General features: G+C 37.4%; 2 protein-coding genes across 2 annotated transcripts; both read left to right on the top strand.

Annotated features, from left to right (window-relative positions):
• Nucleotides 1-109: 109 nt before the first annotated feature.
• Nucleotides 110-4,066, top strand: gpr88 (G protein-coupled receptor 88). Its single transcript, XM_039682226.2, has 3 exons — nt 110-217; nt 1,095-1,196; nt 2,433-4,066. The coding sequence occupies exon 3, from the start codon at nt 2,851-2,853 to the stop codon at nt 3,889-3,891; it is 1,041 nt and encodes a 346-aa protein (XP_039538160.2). The 5' UTR covers nt 110-217; nt 1,095-1,196; nt 2,433-2,850; the 3' UTR covers nt 3,892-4,066.
• A 1,070-nt stretch (nt 4,067-5,136) lies between these two features.
• vcam1b (vascular cell adhesion molecule 1b) lies at nt 5,137-16,595 on the top strand. Its single transcript, XM_039682553.2, has 10 exons — nt 5,137-6,194; nt 7,248-7,520; nt 8,161-8,466; nt 8,594-8,854; nt 9,409-9,684; nt 10,688-10,963; nt 12,580-12,891; nt 12,968-13,243; nt 14,095-14,355; nt 15,895-16,595. Exons 1-10 carry the CDS (start codon nt 6,152-6,154, stop codon nt 16,050-16,052), a joined length of 2,442 nt encoding a protein of 813 aa, XP_039538487.2. The 5' UTR covers nt 5,137-6,151; the 3' UTR covers nt 16,053-16,595.
• The last annotated feature ends 4,247 nt before the right edge of the window (nt 16,596-20,842 follow it).

Below are 20,842 nucleotides of genomic sequence, written 5' to 3'. Positions count from 1 at the left end.
GACAAAAATACAGCTTCTTTTTAACAGCTCCATAAAAATAAATTAAGTGCCAACGATGCTCTCTCCCTTACAACAAAGTGTGAACCGCAAATCACCACACATTTGTGAACTAAAGTCTTTCGTTTCGAGTCTATCTGGCAGCAGGCGTCGGGCCGTGGGCGTCTGGAGACAGCTGTGAAAATGACTGCTAGTCGAGCGACTCACAGCCATGATTTCAGTAAGTATTCCATAATGTCAGTTTAATTTCTGCACGATTTGATGCAGTGTCGTGAATTCTTTCTTTAGAAAACCGTCTTACGGCCCCAAAATGTTCTACTAAAAAGTTAATGACGCTAGGCTACTCGAGTGCTAATAGGTGTAACGTTAGGCCTTATTGAATTGAAATCATGGCCTTGTTTATTTTCCGAGCCCTTTCCCTAAGATTATGAAGGTCCAATGTCTTTCTTTGAATACACATTAAATTCAATAATCACTTAAAGCAAATAGCCGGTTTCAGTGCTGCTGCTCCATTCGCTATAATAATAGTTTAAGTATTATGTACAACACCGGAAAGGCAGCTTGACATGTCAAAACTGTCACGGTTTTTCTTACCAACCTATTCTCGATATATATGGGTTGAGGTAATATTAACGCTGCTTTTTTAATGACATACCATTGTTGAAGGCTTTAAAGTGTGCTTTGCCGCTGATGCGTAACAACTTAATATAATTCTATGATGGAAAACGGAAGATTCTCATATATTATAGCTTTAGCTAGCATCTTTTGCCTAGCATGAGGTTCACTCACACTTCTGAACATGTTATTCTAGTAACGAAAATAAAATGTTGTTCAATCAAAGTTATATGGTCTTAATATTCTCAAAACATTGTTACAATGTATATATAATATATATAATTTACATTTATGCATTTGGCTGATGATGCTTTTATCCAAAGCGACTTGCATTGCATTTCAAGTTACACAACCTGGGAATCGAACCCATGACCTTGCCAACGCTCTGTGTATGTATGTGTGTATATACTATATATATATATATATATATATATTATATAGTATATACACATCTATATATGGTAAGTTTCAATCCCTTTTAGATCCTTATCGAGGAGTGATCCAGCTCTCAGGTTTAATCAAAAATATCTTAATTTGTGTTCCGAAGATGAAAGAAAGTCTTACGGGGTTGGAACAACATGAAGGTGAGTAATTTCTGATATAATTTTCATTTTGGGGTGAATTATCCCTTTAAGTCATTTCAACTTAAATTATATTGAAACTGACCTGAAAATAAAGGAGTTTAATCTTATAAACTTGAAAAATCTGAAAATTGCTTAACGTATTGTGATGAACTAAAGCATTTAATAGCTGTATGGGAACGTTAGCGAAACGTTATTAGAACGTTTTTAGCCGAAGTTATGACGTCAATTTGTTGGCCAAAACGCGGAAGTGAGTTAGAATTTTAGCACTTCCGGTTCCCTCGCCCTAAAATCTATAGGTTTTTGGAATGTTTTTTTTTTTGCTGTAGTAAACAAAGCCTCTAAATATTTTCACATTTTGATTTATGACATATAACACGGCAGTTATAACCTGCTTGTGTGTTTGTTTTTTACTTTATTGTGTCTGTGGTTTTTTTAAACTCTTCAAAATGTATACATTTTGGTTTAACTTGTAAAGATTACCTTGATAGACAAAATGTGTAATGGTCACAACTCTTTGTTGAACACAGATCTTGTTTTTTGCATTTTCCTAAAGTCTATGGGGAAAATGCATAGCTTTTCGATTGAGGGAACCCATGCGCCGCTAACTTCCGAGTTGTCCTACAAAGTGACGTCATAACTTCGGCACTCTATTAATCATAAACGGAAAAAAAAAAAAATTTAGATTTCCGAATGAACTAAAGACTTTTACAAGCCAGTTCTTTTAATAAATGAAAAATGTACAACACGAATCATGGTAGTCCGATTCGAGCCAATTCTTTTCAGTGAATCAGAAACAACAGCATCGGTGTAGTTTAATTTCCGACAAATAAATCGCATGACTCTGCTGTTTTTAATGAATCAAAAACGCATAGCATGACCAGTGGAAGTCTGATTCTCGAACAAATTACAAATTATTATTTTTTTTTTTTAAAGATACATTCAACATTGTATCAGTGATCAGATTAGTCCGTGAGTCAATAACATATAGCGCCACCAATGGAAGTCTGATTCCCCAACAAATTCTGAACCGATTCTTTGTAATGAATTAAAACCATACTGAATCTTTTTTGTTCTGGTTCTTTTTCAAAAACAATTATGAACCAAACAAAATGGGTACTAGGTTAAAAAAAATCTCATTTTTGGAGATTTTTTTTTACCCTAGTTCTCATTCACTCTCATTGTATAAAACAGAGCAGCAAGAACATTCTGCCAAACATCTCATTTTCTATTCCACAGACAAAAGTAATCCCTACAGGTTTAAAGTGACACTAAGGTGAGTAAATGATGCCAGAACCTAATATTTATGTTCTCTGCATATTCAAAATGCATCCTAGTGCCGCCTCCTCCTTCCTATAGATTCTCAATGGGGAGCCCATTATATTACGCCCTATTGATTATTACAGGCTAAGTCCATTATGAATAATGAATTGCCTTGGTGGTGATTATGCTCCCTGGGAATCATGAAAGACAAGCCAGATTGTAGCGTAGGCTCTTGTTGATCTCACGCTTCACACGCACACACACACGAACGCACATATAAAGCTGGTTTCTTCACCGCAGCATCGCCAAAGGGAGCTGCGCTCTCTCACGCGCACGCTTCTCCACACAATATGAGATGAGATGAGATGACATTATTTTCCAGCCTGCTCCCATCATGCCAAATGACACAGACGACGCGCCACCGTCGATGTGCGCGCTGGGACGCGGCTCGCGCATCTCCCTCGCCACCTTCTACTCCTTCATGTGCGTTCTGGGAACCGTCCTCAACCTCCTGGTGATCTATTTGGTGGTGACGTTCAAGAAGCTCCGCACGGCCAGCAATGCGTTTATCGTGAACGGCTGCGTGGCGGATCTGCTGGTTTGCGCTTTCTGGATGCCCCACGAAGCGGTGGCCACCTCCACTGGGACGTTTCTGGCGGTGGGTTACCAGGCGTTCAAAGAAGCGCTGCTGTTTCTCGGAATCACCGTGTCGCTGCTCTCGCATTCGCTAATCGCAGTCAACAGGTATGTTTTGATCACCAAAACGCCTGCTGTGTATCAAAGTCTGTATCAGAAGAGGAACACAGAGTGGATGATCGCAGGATCGTGGCTGATCTCGGTGGGCTTTTTGTTCCCGTGGCTCACGTCCTTTCGATACCCTCCCGAGAGATGCCGGGACGCCGAATACGGATCTTTCACCACGGTGTCCGTTTTGTCCAGTCGGTTCGCCGCCTGCACTTTGGCGTTCACCATCATCGGACAGACCGTCGTCGTCATGTACTGCTACTTTAAGATTTTCCGCCGGGTGCAAATAAGCGTGAAGAGGGTGAGCATTTTGAATTTCCAAATCGTGAACAACCTCCCTTATTCTTTCCCGAGAAAGGACAAGCGACTCGGCTTCTACGTTCTGGCGGTGTGCTTAATTTTCTTTCTGACAACCGAACCCATTTTTTGGGTTCTCGTCGCCGGGCTGTTCGTCCCGGTGTCGGTGGCGCTTTGGACGTCAACTTGGATTGTGTTCTGCACTATATTCGTGTCCAATCCCTTTCTGTACACCTGGAAAAACGAGGAGTTTCGGAAGTCGTTCAGGTCTGTGATGAGGGGGGACTTCTTGCGGGGATCCACGGTCGGGGTCGAGCCCATCACCATCAACACTATTTCTCACATCTTCCCGAGACAAAACAGCCGCAGGGCATTTCTGGGGGAGATGAACTAGCACTGTGGCTGAATCTGTTGAAGATGCTTCAGTATACGCTGCATGTGTTTTACAGTGTTTTGTAAAGCAAAGGTTTTGTAATATTTTTGTGCAAGTTGAAGTGACTACACTGGCACTTTTTTTATAAATATGAAATGTTTATGAATGTTCAAATAAAATTTTAAATATCTCGACATTTCTTATCTTAATTTTTTGTGTAAAATTAATATTAATATGATTTAATATTCTATTTAGTTTTTGTATTTATGATTGGTTTTTTTTAAAGTGTGTTTTTTTTAATATTTTGTGTATTTTTATTTTTATTTAGTATTCATAATGATGTTATATTAAATTAAAACTGTCAATTAATCGATTAAATCGATTAAAACAAAACGATTAATCGCAATGAACATAAAAGTTTGTGAGTGTGTGTGTGTGTGTGTGTGTGTGTGTGTGTGTATGTGTGTGTGTATGTGTGTTTAAATACAGTATATTGTTAGTGTGTGTGTGTGTGTATGTGTTTAAATACAGTATATTGTTTGTGTGTGTGTACATATGTATATATACACACACACACACACACACATATATATATATATATAATGATGTTATATGATGTTATATATATATATATATATATATATATATATACACACACTAGGGCTGTGAAACGATTATTCGTGATTAATCGCATCCTAAAAGTGTTTACATAATTCATGTGTGAACTATGTATAATTATTTTATATATATAAATACACACACGCCTGTATATATTTAAGAAATATTTGCTTATATATACTATATATATAATTTCTATTATACTGTACATAAATAACAATTTTTTTTAAATATACACATGTATGTGTGTGTATTTATATAGACAAAATAAATATACACAGTTCACACACATATATTATGTAAACACAAACTTTTATGCGATTAATCGCGATTAATCGTTTCACAGCCCTAAATATATAGAACTTTTATGTTAGATGCATTTTATTTTAAAAGGTAAAATATATAAATAATATGATTTATTTTGAATTATTCATAAAGTGTATTAAATATTATATTAAATGCTAAATTGTTTTAAGATTTATTTAAATGGTCAATTATTTTATTTTGCTTTTTATTTTAACAGCTTGTTTAAAATGTATTTTAAAATAATAAATATAATTAATAATATTAATATTAAGTAACATTATTAATAACATTTGATTAGTCATCTAAATAGCTTAAATCTCTTATGTTTCATTTCTTTTCATTTAATAATCACATTTTCCCATATTGATTAATGCGATGTAGTGTAACTGTGGAGGTGATTTAACCTCCAAAGGAAACTTCCATCCAGTCATATATCCGGTCTTTTTATACACTCGCTTACATAATCCTCAGGCTCTATTGTTAAAAACCTGAGCAAGCATCAGTGCGAGTGACCTGAACGATGACACCAGTTTGTTAACTTCAGTTTGATATTGGTAAAATGGAACACATGCAGTGAGAGGAAAATTAACCTATACAACATTAGATTTTTTTAAAAAATAAGAACATATTTAATGTAGGGCAGTTGTGGCTTAATGGTTAGAGAGTCCGACTGGTAACCAGAAGGTTGTGGGTTCGATTCTCAATATTGTCACCTAACCCCTAATTACTCCCATTGGTTTGCAGCGTGTGTGTGTGTGTGTGTGTGTGTGCACTAACTTGGAAGCTTTCAGATAAATTTCGAGGATGGGTTATGTCACTTCACTTCAAAAATCCTTATAAAAGCAATTTATGATTTTACTAGCAAACAAATATTTTATTTACAAATTTTAACTGCATAATTGTATCAAATATGCAAATGAATAAATTACATGGAAATAATTTAAATCCTCAAAGCTTCCACCACCTCCATGAATCGAGCTGCTTCTTGTAGATTTAGCATTTCTGGGAAAACTGTTTTTTCTTCCCGAGCTTATAAAAACATTGGCAGTTATTTGAATACGCTGCCAATACTTCAGAATGGAAATGTTATCTTAGAAGTGTAAACAGGGTAATTTCCTGCATTTGAGAAGAACCCTATCAGAACAGCAGAGGGAGCTTGAGGTGGGACTTGTCCTCTGTGAATCTAAACAAAAAGCATTTAGGGCTGGGAAATTCCTTGGTGGCGTATTCAGATTCGTGGGGCGGTGGGTTACAACCCCACCCCCTTCTTCTATAAATGAGATCCACGGCTGATTGAAAGCAAGAGCACTAACTCATTTCAACTCTCTCTGAACACTTGGAAAGTTCTTTATTAAGCATGGATTCAGCTTTTCTGTTGACTTTGCTTCTACCAGTTGCAGGTAAGTTTAGAACTTTTTACATGTCATTAAATATGCTAATAGGTAACCTGCATATTTTAAAGTCTTACTATACTGATTTTATTTTACGCATTGTAAAATTCACACAAGTTTGGTGTATAACTGCTTTTTTGCAATTAAGTTATTTTTATTTAATATTTTTTTTTATTATAAAAGTATTTTCTATTTTAAAAGTATAATTTTTATTAATAACCCTTGGTTTGAAAATTGTTTTGATCCACATGTGCAGATTTGAGCATTATAATTAGGGCTGTCAAATGATTAATCGCGATTAATCACATCCAAAATAAAAGTCTGTGTTTACATAATATATGTCGGTGCACTGTGCATAATTATATATATATATATATATATATATATATATATATATACATACACACACATGCTTGTATATATTTAAGAAATATTTTCATGTAGATACTGTAATTTATATTATATATAAATATTAATATTTTATATATAAATAATATTTTTTTCTATGTAAATATACATGCATGTGTGTGTATTTATATATATACAAAAATAATTATACACAGTGCACCCACATATATTATGTAAACACAAACTTTTATTTTGGATGCGATTAATTGCGATTAATCGTTTGACAGCCCTAATTATAATACATATTTATGCTACTATCTGTAAAAAAAAATAAAAAGTTGTTGAAAACTTAAGTTAACTTCAATTAAGCTCAATCAACTTGGATTTAAGGATTACAGGATACAACTTATACAGGATTTAACTTATTTTGATGAGTTAATAAGTTAACATTGATCATATAATTTTTATACAGTATATTGCATAAGCATGTTTTAAATCATTGTAATTCCCTTATTTTAACCTTATTTTATTTTAAGGGTTAAAATTAATTATTTTTAATATGGAATTCAATATGAAACTTTCATGATTTAAGTACATATATTTGATTTATGCATTTTAACTGCAGAATTTCTTAAATTTTGCTAATGTGTTACTGATGCTTGTTAAATGTTAACTTTTGATGTTGGAACTAAAATAAAATGTTGTCTTAAATAGTTGTTTCCCATGTCCTGCACCTGCCATCGGAAGCTCTGATCAAAGCGGGAGACAGGAGGGAGTTGACATGCAATATGTCATCTTGCCCAAAGAAGGTGACGTTTACTTGGACCTCGTTAGAAGACAAACCATTATTCGCCAGTTTTAATACGAAGGACAGAGAATCTGTGATGGTCTTTGAAAATGTGACGAAGCAACACGAAAACACCATAGTGTGCAAAGCGACCTGTGAGGGGAAAACAAAACAGGCGACAACAAAGATTAAAGTTTATTGTGAGTTCATTGTATGTTTTCAATTTCATTATAAATTGAAAAGGGTTTACAATGCAAGCTGAGATGGGGCAAGTTGTCACACTTTATAAAACATCTCTCAAAAAAAAGCTGCTGAACATATCCAGCATAAAATGTTTTTCTTTGACTTTGACCTAATATGATTGTTTGAATTATAAAGTAGGCCTACTATTGAAAGTTTTTGAAAAAAGTACTCCAGATGTTTTTTTAAAAATATATATTAAGTTATGTCTAAATTATAGTATAAATTTAAAATGATTATGACAGAAAATGAATTAATGAAAGGGCAAAAATGTGAAATCTAACCATTTTGGCCAATGTCACATTTGTGCAATGTGACTTGGTTAAAAAAAAAAAAAATATATATATATATAACTTTAAAAAAAGTAAGTTACCATGTTGCCTTAGCTTTGAGTTCATTGAAATTAAGTTGAAAATTTGATTTAAAGAAAAAAATGTATATATATATATATATATATATATATATATATATATTACAGTGAATTCACACACTTTGTGACAACTAGCCCATCTTTTTTGTTCATAATGCTACATAAAACCTTTAAACATCTTTTCATCTTAATTACTCGTAGGCCTATCTGAAATTTTAAATCTTTTTCAGCTTTTCCAAGAAACCCTGTTATATCTGGGTATGATCGCGTGATACTGGGAGAGGTAAGCGTTTTGGACTGTGAGGTATCTTCTGTATTCCCTTCGGAGTTCTTTGAATTGGAATGGCTACATGGAGACACGGTTCTCCAGACTTATATGGGAGAACATGGCACAGATGTATTGAGGAATCAATACGTATTCACACCTTCAAGTGAGGCTGATGGGAAGGCAATAACGTGCCAAGCAACACTCCACCTGAAGGGTGTCCCCTCCGATGAGAAGACCAAGGAGACGTCTGAACGCATGAAAGTTCTTTGTAAGTTGTACATACATATATTAACGCCAACCATTTTTAAATAAAACTCAAAACGGATGTGGGAAAAGTTTTTCTTATCTGAAGAATATGACCCCCATGGTCATTCGTTCTCCCATTGCTTTCACAGCTGCACCGCATAACGTTAAAGTATCTGGAGCGACCGCCGTCTCACTGGGATCCAATTTAACTTTGACCTGCGTGGCAGAGGGCAACCCAAAGCCTGAATTTACATGGACGGCTCTTAAACCAGATGGCCAGTTTCTGGAAATGGGAAAAAGTCAAGATCTCTTCATGCATAATGTGTCCTTGTCGGATGCTGGTACTTATCAGTGTGACGTTAGCAATGACTTGGGAAGACAAAACACCACGGTTTCAGTAATCATTCAAGGTTAGTGGTTCATATAATTCCTTAAAAGAGTTCACTTTTAAAAAAACTTTTGCTGATAATTTACTCACCCCCATGTCATCCAAGATATCCATGTCTTTCTTGCTTCAGTCGAAAAGAAATTAAGGTTTTTGATGAAAAGATTCCTGGATTTTCTTCATATAATGGATTTCAGTGGTAACCAAACGGTTCAAGGTCCAAAAGACGGTTTAAGTGCAAACTGCAAACTGTTCGAAGGGCTTTAAACGATTCCAGACGATGAATCTTATCAAGCGAAACAATCTCTCATTTAAACTCTCCTATTCGAACTCGTTTATCAAAATGAACGAGTCAATTCGTTAATTTCGTTCGTTGAATGAACCAAATGACACAAAAAAAGATTCTCTACTGAATCTAAGAGCTAGACTCTATAGTGTGGATGACTCTATTCGTTGTCTGACTGTATGCACCAAACCATTGAAGGTGAAGGTTCAGGTCAAATATGTGTGCTGTTACCCTCCTACTAAATATGAATAGTCACTTTGATCCTAATTAATCTTATTTATTTTTCTTGGCAGCGCCTCCCATGGAAACCCTCATTGTAGCAAGTCCACAATCAAGTCTGAAGGAAGGAGACACTGTGAGCATTTCCTGCAAGTCCAGTAGTGTTCCAGTAACACAGGTGATTCTTAGCAGGAGGGAAAACGGTAAAGACAGAGCGCTCATGACCAGTGAAGGGGATGAATCATCAGTTATCATCCACTCCGTCAAGCTGTCCGACTCTGGCGTGTTTGTTTGTGAGGCTTTCAATGAGCACGGCAGTCAGAGGACCACTCTCAATCTAACCGTTGAGGGTAAGACCATGAATGTATGTCTTGTGTTAGTGGATATTGTCTGTTGAGCAGTTATAGCGTAACCAATTGTAGAGGAATCAATTGTTGGCTTAAAGGAGTAGTTCACTATTCAAAAAAACTTTTGCTGATAATTTACTCACCCCCATGTCATCCAGGATGTCCACGTCTTTCTTTCTTCAATCGGTTTTTGATGAAAATATTCCAGGATTTTCTTCATATAATGGACTTCATTGGTAACCAAACGGTTCATGGGCCAAATGAGAGTTTCAGTGCAGCTTCAAAGGGCTTTAAACGACACCAGGCGATGAATGAGGGTCTTATCTAGGACACTTCGAGTCATGACTCAAAAAAAGATTCGTTCATTTTGATGAACGAGTTCGAACAGTTCGTTTCACGAACGCTCATCACAGAACAGAGCAAGGCGAGCATTTGTGCTTATGAAACTTAAACTTATTTATTTATTTTTTTAAATGAGCGATCGTTTCACTAGATAAGACCCTTATTCATCGTCTAGCGTCGTTTAAAGCCCTTTGAAGCTGCACTGAAACTCTCATTTGGACCTTGAACCGTTTGGTTCCCAAAGAAGTCCATTATATGGAGAAAATCCTGGAATGTTTTCATCAAAAACCTTAATTTCTTTTCAACTGAAGAAAGACTACTAGACTACTAAACTAAACTAGTCTAGACTACCCTAGACTATTAATACGCATGTGCATGACGTCACCGTTTTGACAGATTCCCGAAGGTTTCGTTTTCAAAAACGTGCACTTTGAAACCCGTTATCAAAAGTTTACATTTTCATGTCACCAACGCATTAAAGGTTTTCTGTTTTTAGTTGAAAGCGGTGTTGAGTAAACAGCCCCTTAGAGAGATTAGTAATAACATTGAGATTACGGTTCCTCATCCTAAATTTGAGCTTGAAGTTTAACATATTTGAAGTACAATTCACAGTTCTGCAAATTCGGCTTGAGGTACCAAGTCAAAATTTTTTTTTTTTTCACAGCCCATTTTCTCGAAGTGGAGCTGCAACCGGATAGCGTCATTGTGTCAGACAGAGGCTCCAGTCTGGTGCTGTCCTGTCAGGCTTCAGCTTGCCCTCGACCTGAGTTCTCCTGGAAGAATCTTTCAAATATGCCGATCCTCAGGCAATATAAGACTGATGGCTTCCAGTCCCAGCTTTTTCTTGATCCAGTGGAGCTGGAAGATGAGGGAACTTACCTCTGTGAGGTCACATGTGGCTCAATAAAGAAGTCCAAACAGACTGAAGTGAAGGTGTTTTGTAAGTATCTCAAAAGGTTTACTATTTAGGCCCCGTCCACACTACTGCATTTTCGTTAAAAAACTGAGAATTAAAACGAATACGATCTCCGTCCACACCAGCGTTTTATCTGCGTATTAGAATTGATCTCCGTCCACATTAAAATGACTGAAAACGCGGATCACGTGACCATTCACCAACACTGGGCATGCGCGTGCCAGTGTAAACAGTGATTGACGAATCAGGGAAGAATACGTCATGACTGATAACACCCAATCATGGAGCCCTACGTTTCTGAAGTCCTACGTTTTGTCTCGTCGACACTAAAACGCCCTCTGGAGATTCAAAACGCAAAACGGAGCTGCAGCGTTTCTAAACTTCTCCGTTTTAGATCTTCACTTCTCCGTTTTAGTGTGGACGGGAAGTGCAAACGTAGCAAAAGGTCTTCGTTTTTAAATGAAAACGCAGTAGTGTGGACGGGGCCTTAGTCTCGAGTTTGTCAAAACATTAATGTTACATACAGTAGTTTACTGGTTTTCGACATCACTAGTCACTAGCATCACCAAATGGAATCGCAAGAATAATTCGCTATGCTTCCTGAACATTCCCCATTGGTTTAGCCTGGTTAAAACCAAACCATTCTCAGTTGTAACTGAGATATGGTCTGGCAAAGCATCATAGACGAATCATTTCCAGAGGGGCGTCACCAATGGACGTCGAGGGTATACCTAAAACCAATCAGAGCGATGAAGGAGACGACGTATGCAGAGCGGCGGCCAGCGGAGAAACATCTCCTAGTGTTGTTCTTTGCTCAGTTTTTTAACAAAAAGGAAACGTTCAAATCGCTTAAAACAGACGCGATAGCTGATTCGAACTAGTGATATTCGACGGCGGCGTCCATCTTTGTAATGTAGGCTACAAAATCTGCTTCAAAATCCCAGCGCTGTCGTCATCGTGGAAAGCCTGTCCCAGCGTTTTTGATTGGTGCCGCGATTTCGACGGATTGGAAATGGGCTTTTCCAGGCTACCATTGGTTGATAAAACAATTCCCTCCAAAACTTGTCTGGCTAGGTGGGGTGCTCAAACAAAAAGATATTATGAATGATACTAAAAGATTTGAATAAAAAAAGTTAATCTTACTATCAAGGGACAAGTTCCCTTCATTTCAACTCCTTTTAAGAGTGTTTAACTCTTAACATTTTAAGAGTTTGAGCTTGATTTGCAATTAACCATGAGTCACCAGTGAACAGTAATTCAATCAAGTCTCTTTGTGGAAAGTTTTAAAAACTTTAAAGTTCACTATGACATTGATTTGATGCAGGAATAAAAGCATTTAATATAAATGTTCCAGAACGAACAAAGACTTCAGAGGTCATCAAATTGGTTAATCTGTTAGAGATGCAAGATTTAAAACTCCCCTGATAGAAAACAAACTTCCCTAAAACGTTTTGTTGCTCTCCGCGGATATTAACTTTTTAGAATGTGCGAGGGAGTGTTGCTTTGTTTACATTACATGTTGTAAAAACACATCGAATCTGTCCTCATTCAAGGTTCTCCTGAATTTCCTTGTATTTATCAGGATCTCCATGTATTTATACCAGAAAGTGCTTAGATATTTCATTTTATTCTTTTATCAGCATTTCCTACAAGTCCTATCATAAAAGGTTCTGGACCTTATCTGGTAGAAGAGATGACGAAATTGACCTGCACTGTTCAGGAAGTTTTCCCGGCCAACCGTTTCCAAATCCTGTGGATGGATGGAGAGCGAGTTATGCATTCGGAATTTGGGTCATTTTCAAATGGAACCACAAATCTGACTTCAGTGTACTCGTACCGCGTAGACAGGAAAGACCAGGGAAAACTCATCACCTGCAAAGTCTTCCTGGACATGCATGGTGTGCCAGCCGCTCAAGCAGAAAGGACGGCGTCTACTACATTATCCATTCACTGTAAGTCAAGGTTGTTTCTTTGTTCTTTTAAAGTACGACTTTGTCTCGGTTTTTTGACATTGCGCTCCTTTTGCAGATCCCCCCAGAGCGACTAAGATTACTGTCAGCCCTCTGACAGAGTTGAAGGAAGGAGAAACCGTGAGCATTTCTTGCATTTCTGACAGCTTTCCAGTGGGGCGTACGGTGTTGAGCAGGGTGTCGGACGGCATTCAAACAGAGCTAATCGCCAGTGATGGAGTTGAAACATTGCTTACCCTCCCTTCGGTTGCACTGGATGACTCTGGCTTCTATGTTTGTCAAACTTCTAATATGTATGGAAATCACAGTGATAGTGTGGAGATTACTGTGAATGGTAAGTTTTTCGAATATCTGGTCAAAATCAATCAATTTACCCTGGGCATAGTATTAATGTGTCTTAAGGCCTGTTCACACTGGGACGAATTTCATGCGCGTTATTCGCTGACATTTAACGCCTCGTGACTAAACAAAGGGCGCCAATGTGAGTGTTCAACGGCACACGTAAAAGCGTCATTTTTTTTTTTAAAAATCCCTCGGGTTCGTTTTTTTGTTTGACGCGCCGCGTCAAAAACTATCCGACTAATGAAATTGGCGCTTTTGCTCACGTGTTTGGAGCTTCTGAAGTTACAGTAAAACACAACTTGGGGGCGCTCAAACACAAAACGGTCTTGCCGAGCACACATATGCAACGCTGAAGAAGATATACGCGTCGCCGTCTACACAGCCAGGAAAAAATAAGACGAGGAAGATGCAAGGCAAGATGAGTGTAGATCTGCTGTCTCGTTGGTGCTAGAACATGAACTATATGAGAACGCGAGAGGGACTACAAACATCTTGATAAAAGAGAACTGTTATGGAGTGGTATTGCAGAGCAAATTGGCGCCATCTAATGTCAGGGAATTTGCATGTTCACTCGGCTCATCGTCAGTGAAAATCGCTTGGGTGTGAACACAAAAAACGCGTTGAAAAACGCGCTGATATTCGTCCCGGTGTGTACGGGCCTTAAGTGTTTGAAATATCAACAGTTACTTGAAATACATTATAATTTTAGGAGTACCTTGCTCTCCATTTTGCCTCGTTCTCCTTTTCATCAAAATGGATAAATTTTGCTTTTACAGTTTTTTTGCTCTTATTAAGCGGTTTCTGTCTTAGCGATTGACAATTATTATGCCTCTTTTAACCCAGCACCACCTAGGAATACAACGGTGGAGATCTTTCCATCCACAGATGTTCAGGAGGGGCAGAATATCACCATCTGTTGTCGCTCCGTGAGCTTCCCTCCACCTGCGGTGTTCCTCAGCAAGCTGAATAGCGAGACAAACATCTACTCTCTTGATGGCATCTTCCTACTGATCAACCTCACTCCCAATGACACAGGCCTATATCAGGTCAACGTCACCAACGACCTGGGCTATGAGACCGAGATTTTCAATATCAACGTGATTGGTGAGTGAAACTGGTCAGATATTATATCAAGTTATTGAATGTCTGAGTAACTCTCACATAGCAACATAGACTCTTAACCGGTCAATACATTGAGCTCATTTTTTTGTACATTTGGAGTGCTGTCAGGACAGACAAAAACGTCAAAATCGGTGTTGCCTACACCGTGTTATCCTCTTTTTGAAATTCCCACCCTTTTGACTTTAATGGGGCAACCTGCTTTTAGCCTATTAACATCCTTGATTTGTCATTACAAGTGCACAGCCATGTGTGGTGTTATTAAGAGTGACCTTTTCACACTGCTTGAAATAAGATCATAATTTCTTCAAAAATTAAAATACACTTCAGTGCACCATGTGCAGTACAAGTTGTTCATATACACTCTCAGGAAAAAAAGGAACAAAAGCTGTCACTGGGGTTGTACCTTTTCAAAAGATAAACTTTTGTCCATTTTAGGTGCTAATATGTACATTTCAGGTGCTAATATGTTCATTTTAGGTGCTAATATGTGCATTTCGGGTGCTAATATGTACATTTTGGGTGCTAACATGTACATTTTAGGTGCTAATATGTACATTTCAGGTGCTAATATGTACATTTTGGGAGCTAATTTGTACATTTCAGGTGTCCATATGTACATTTTAGGTGATAATATGTACATTTTAGTTGCTAATATGTACATTTCAGGTGTTAATATGTACATTTTGGGTGCTAATATGTACATTTCAGGTGTCCATATGTACATTTTAGGTGCTAATATGTACATTTTGGGTGCCAATATGCACATTTCAGGTGCTAATATGTACATTTTAAGTGCTAATATGTACATTTCAGGTGTCCATATGTACATTTTAGGTGATAATATGTACATTTTAGTTGCTAATATGTACATTTCAGGTGTTAATATGTACATTTTAGTTGCTAATATGTACATTTCAGGTGTCCATATGTACATTTTAGGTGCTAATATGTACATTTTGGGTGCCAATATGCACATTTCAGGTGCTAATATGTACATTTTAAGTGCTAATATGTGCATTTCAGGTGCTAATATGTAAATGTTAGGTGCTAATATGTACATTGTGGGTGCTAATATGTACATTTTAGGTGCTAAGATGTACATTTCAGGTGTTAATATGTACATTTCAGGTGCTAATATGTACATTTCAGGTGCTAATATGTACATTTTAGGTGCTAATATGTACATTTTGGGTGCTAATATGTACATTTTGGGTGCTAATATGTACATTTTAGGTGCTAATATGTACCAGTAAGGTACCAATAAGCAGCCTTTAGATACAAAAGTGTATCTTTTGAAAAGGTACAGCCCCAGTGACAGCTTTTGTACCTTTTAATCTGAGAGTGAATGGGTACATCTGGGTACTTCATGTGCTGTTTTATGAATACTATTGGACATAGTCTTTTCACGTCACCTATCATATAGTAGGAAAACAGGCATGTTAAGACACAAAAATAGACTTTGCTTTTCGCAATTATGGCTGGTTAGGACAATTTACAACAAATTTCAAATTTTCGTTACAGAGAAAAGATATGACACTCCATTGGTTTGGACTGACTTTATAATCCCTGCGATTTGCCTGGGAGCCGCTGCTGCGCTGCTTGGTGCTGTGGTGAACGTGTGGAGAGCCAGAAAGAAGGGATCGTACGACCTTACGAAGTGCAATCCGGGCACCGTGTAGACTGTGTATAGACTCCATGAACTGTTTTGGAAGCAGCTAAGCTTGGCTGAACTGTCTTGCCAGGGCCCAGAGCCTCCCGAAAACGAGAACTGCAGGTGACTGGATTCATCATCTGGATATTCAGGTGACAAACCCCCAGCCGCATGGGAACCTGCATTCTCCACAGCCAGAGACAATCAAAGTTCCCGATTTTTCACGCAACCCTAGGGGAGGGAAATCGAACCGGTGTGATTTCTCCATTGTCTTAATGTTGGGAAGTGGTTTTTGAGGCCGCCTGGTCTGGACTTAAAGCGGTTTCAAATACGTGATTTTTATTTATTTTTTGAAAGTCAAAGCTGTTTTGAAATGCGAATTATAAAAATGTGAAGAATGGATGTAAACATTTTAGCTTTAATTAGAATGTAACCTAGCCACCAAGGTTTAACTGGTACATTTTAGATGATAATCTATGTGATGTACTGAAGTAGGTATTGTGTCCTAAATATGTTGTGCTTGTCAGATTGCTTTCATTTTCATATTTATTAAAAAGCAGCTATCATTTGATCTTGGAGAGTTTTGTGGGAAAATCCAGGGAAATTTGAGTGTTCCACTGCGTCTGTTATAGCTTCACTTTTCCTTTGAGATTTCAGTTTTGCTTTTCGGTTTTCCTGTTGGAATAAAACGGTGTTATACTATCCGTTCTGCATGATAAATGTGGGACAATCCGGAGGCGTGCATTCACTGCATATTTAGCTATCAGTACAAACAGTTTCCTAAATTCCAACAAGACAGTAACAAGTTGATCAAAACAAGGACTAGCGCCTTCCAAAAATAAACCTCTCCACATGTGTGCCTTCATCTTTTCAAGACCAATCAGTACAGACCCTCTGAAAAACATTCCATTTGTTTTAGCCAGCACATTAAGACTAAATGACTCAAACTCGAGATCCTCACTCCCTTTTTAGTGTCTTATATCGATTTTTTTTTGTCAGTGTTGCTATAAAAGGCTGTTGCCATGGTGACCATCCAGATGCAATGGGAAAGGGGGGTGGGTCGAGCTTTCATGTTCCACAGGGAAAAGGAGAAGCAAAGATGTGAATGGAACAATGTCCTCTTAGAAAGATGGAAGGCCACTAAGGATGAACGAGCGATAATGTGTTTTTGCTTAACAAAAATGGCAGTATTTGATCATATTTGTGCTAACATTTGTCTTTATTGCGAGATTATACAGTAATATTTCCAAAGAGGCTGGTGTTTGCCTAAGTATGAGTAATAATAGTGATGAATGCTGATTTACAAGTGTTACGTCCTTATGTGTATTGTACTTGAAGTCTTTCTGAACATGCTGGTTATGTGAGGGTTTTGTGTAAGTGGTAAGTGCTGTTGTGAATCTACTATCAGCATAACGATGTCGTTCAAGAACATCTCAGAAATGACTCATGTTTGAAGGATTGCTTCAACAGTGACTCAAGTTTCAATCTTGTACCGTATATAGAGGTCAAGACGAATCCAACATGATAAAACATGTAGGAGCCACATGACTATTTTTAGTTGAAAAGTTACGAAATTGGCCAATATAATGGTTGTTCAGACAAGCCCGTAAATTGACCAGTGTACAGAAATTAACTATTCCCAGTTGAATTGCGGGATTCATCAACAGTATTGTGTGGTGGATCTGAGCCATTAAAAAAAAACACAATTTGTTCATCAATCATTAGCCACATTTCCACTGTCAGGCCAAATTCTTTGTGACATAACAAGTTGCTGGAAACAATCCTCAGAGATTTTGCTCCATATTGGCATGTTAGCGTCAAGCAGTTGCTGCAGATTTGTCGGCTGCGCATCCATGATGTGAATCTCCCGTTCCAGCACATCCCAAAGGTGCTCTATTGGATTGAAATCGGATGACTGTGGAGGCCATTTGAGTTCTGAAATACTATACGAGCTCGTCTAGCACCAACAACCATGCCACATTCAAAGTCACTTAAATCACCTTTTCTTCCCCATTCTGAAGCTAAGTTTGAACTTTTTCAGCAGATTGTACATGAGTTGCTGCCATGTGATTGGCTGATTAGATATTAGGTGTACCTAGATATATACAGTACACTAGATGTCGCCTTGGCTACGGCAGTTCATTAGAACGAATGCGTCAATAGAGCCGCCATCTTGGAACAGGCGAGCCCCTCCACTTTAATGCATCAGCGTCAATGTAGACAAAGGTCTAACGGAAATAAAATCACCATAAATCATCATGAATGCGATTTTTCTCGTTTTTTTTTTATTCGTTTCAATGGTCAGATATGTATTTATCGTTGATTCCAGATTTTTTTTTACTATTAATTTTAAAAACATTCTTACTAGTTCAGATTTCATTCATGTGAACCTCATACACAGCACAAAAGTCCACCACCATCAATTTATTCGATGTAAAGGCAGCGTTACCTAGCTACTTCCTATGACAACACCCCTGTTCCAAGATGGCGGCAGTTTTGACGCATGCTTAGAAACCCAAGGTGACGTCTAGTGTATATGTCTATACCTAATAAAGTGGCCGGTGAGTTTATCTAATGAATCCACATGCGTACTGACTATAATTTGAATTATCATTGCATTTTTTCCCCCAATTAGTCGTAATTGTTAGAATTAGTGATATTAACAAACCCCTAACTTTGGCGCACACCTTGAAATATGTGGTATGTTGAAAATTGGTGTTAAACATACACCCCCACCCGCCCTTCCAACAGAATTATGACAAAGTGGGCACTTTCGTTTTTAGACCAGAATCCACCGAGAACAAATTAGCAACTGCATGCTAAATCCATTTTAAACACCTTAGCAATAGCCTAGCAACAAATCTAGTCGATTTTTCAATCATCGAACTCTTGAATCACCATTAAATCAATCAAAAGATCATTTATTTAGCTTGTTTTTCAGTTGTGATCATCCCTGACAGTTACAGTATGTTGTCTATTTACTTAGCTGAGGGGAATGAACCATGCACTAGCATTTAGCACAAAACCCCTCCAAGGATGAGAAAGATCAATAGTTTATAGTTCAGCTTGCAAAACCGACATTATTTTAAAAGCTTTCTTATGAACAGTTTGTGCAATACTGTGACACATTCTAACCCCTGGGCCCCTAAAAACACTTGGTTACGCAACTCTCCGGTGAAAAAGAACAGCAACAATGATTTGTGCCGAGTCCTGTCTTTTTTAATCACTTTAAGACACTGGTATTTCCTGGTTCGCAGTTGTTGTGTGGACATAGAACATCTCTGGAGTGTTTAGCCGCTCAAAACGCTTCCACCCGAGCTTGTTTGTTTGATTGCTGTTTAAAGAAAATCTGAATATTTATGGAGATGAACCCCTGGTTCAGCAGATGGCGTTTGACCCAGGGTCTCGGCGCTCTTGCGGCGCATCCTTTGCCGATATGGCGGATCAGCAGCTTTTTTACAACATCCCCACTTCTTTGTCTTTTTCCGAGAGAGCTGTTGTGATTTGTTTCCTTTACGTGGCGTGCACATTTCTTTGGGTGCTGATGGTAGGCCTACACATGCACACACACAGTTGCAGATAAGCACTAAAATGCCCACAAGGCCTGTTTGCATGGTAAATGGAAAATGATCTCTTCCAAGAAAAGCAGCCAACAGCATGAGGAATGTTTCATTTGGCTGGCATGTTTATCAGTGCAGGTCAGATGAGTATCCTTTTGATCATTAACAGGCCGTTTCATGCTGACTCCCCCAAATGCTGTGAGTACCTTGCAACAAAACTTGCCATGTACTGTATCTTTGTAAGGCACCATCTGTTTTGATGAAACGATAATCATTGGACTATTGCCTATAATTGGACTATATTCAAATAATTCTGAAATTTCTGTTCCAAATGATGCGATAGAAATCTCCGGAGACTTTTTGTCCTTATAATTGGGTTATGTAAACTTGCAATTGTGATTTATAGTCACAATTGCGTGATATAAACTCGCAATTGTGAGTTATAAAGTCAAAAGTGCGTGATATAAACTCGCAATTGCAAAGAAAATGTTTATATCTCGCAATTTTGGCTATAACTCACAACTGCGGTCTCCCAATTCTGCGAGAGTCGGAATTGCGAGATAAAAAGTCACAATTATTTCGTGGCGGAAACAAGCTTCCATAAAAATGGGAAGTTTCACTTCGAATTACATTTTTTTTTTTAAATTTAGGCTTTTTTCTTTTTTTAAGGCTGTCAAACGATTAATCGCGATTTAATCGCATCCAAAATAAAAGTTTGTGTTTACATTATATATGTGGGTGCACTGTGTAATTATATATATATATATATATATACACACACATGCTTGTATATATTTAAGAAATATTTTCATGTATATAGATGTATATATAATTTATATAAACATTTTATATATAAATAATATTTTTTTCTTAAATATACATGCATGTGTGTATTTCTATATATATATATATATATATATATATACAAAATAATTATACACAGTGCACCCACACATATTATATAAACACAAACTTTTATTTTGGATGCGATTAATCGCGATTAATCATTTGACAGCCCTATTTTAATCTATAACCTTTAATAACATGATTCTTGCTTCAATAATACAAACCCCAATATAGTACAAGCGATGTATAGCCGACTCATGCACACATCAACCTAACCTATATAGATAAGCATGCATGCCTACATATTTACAGGAGTGGTCTATTTTTAATTCAAAATGACCTTAAATTTCCACTGCGCCCTCTGGGTTGGACCCATATTGAAACTTGTGCACGTTTACCTCCTTAACACAAA

This window comes from Pimephales promelas, chromosome 2 (genome assembly GCF_988280905.1).
Source record: "Pimephales promelas chromosome 2, fPimPro1.hap1.1, whole genome shotgun sequence".
In the NCBI taxonomy this organism is placed as follows: domain Eukaryota; kingdom Metazoa; phylum Chordata; class Actinopteri; order Cypriniformes; family Leuciscidae; genus Pimephales; species Pimephales promelas.
Note: the sequence above shows the minus strand (reverse complement) of the source record. Positions and strands in the feature narration are given on the sequence as shown.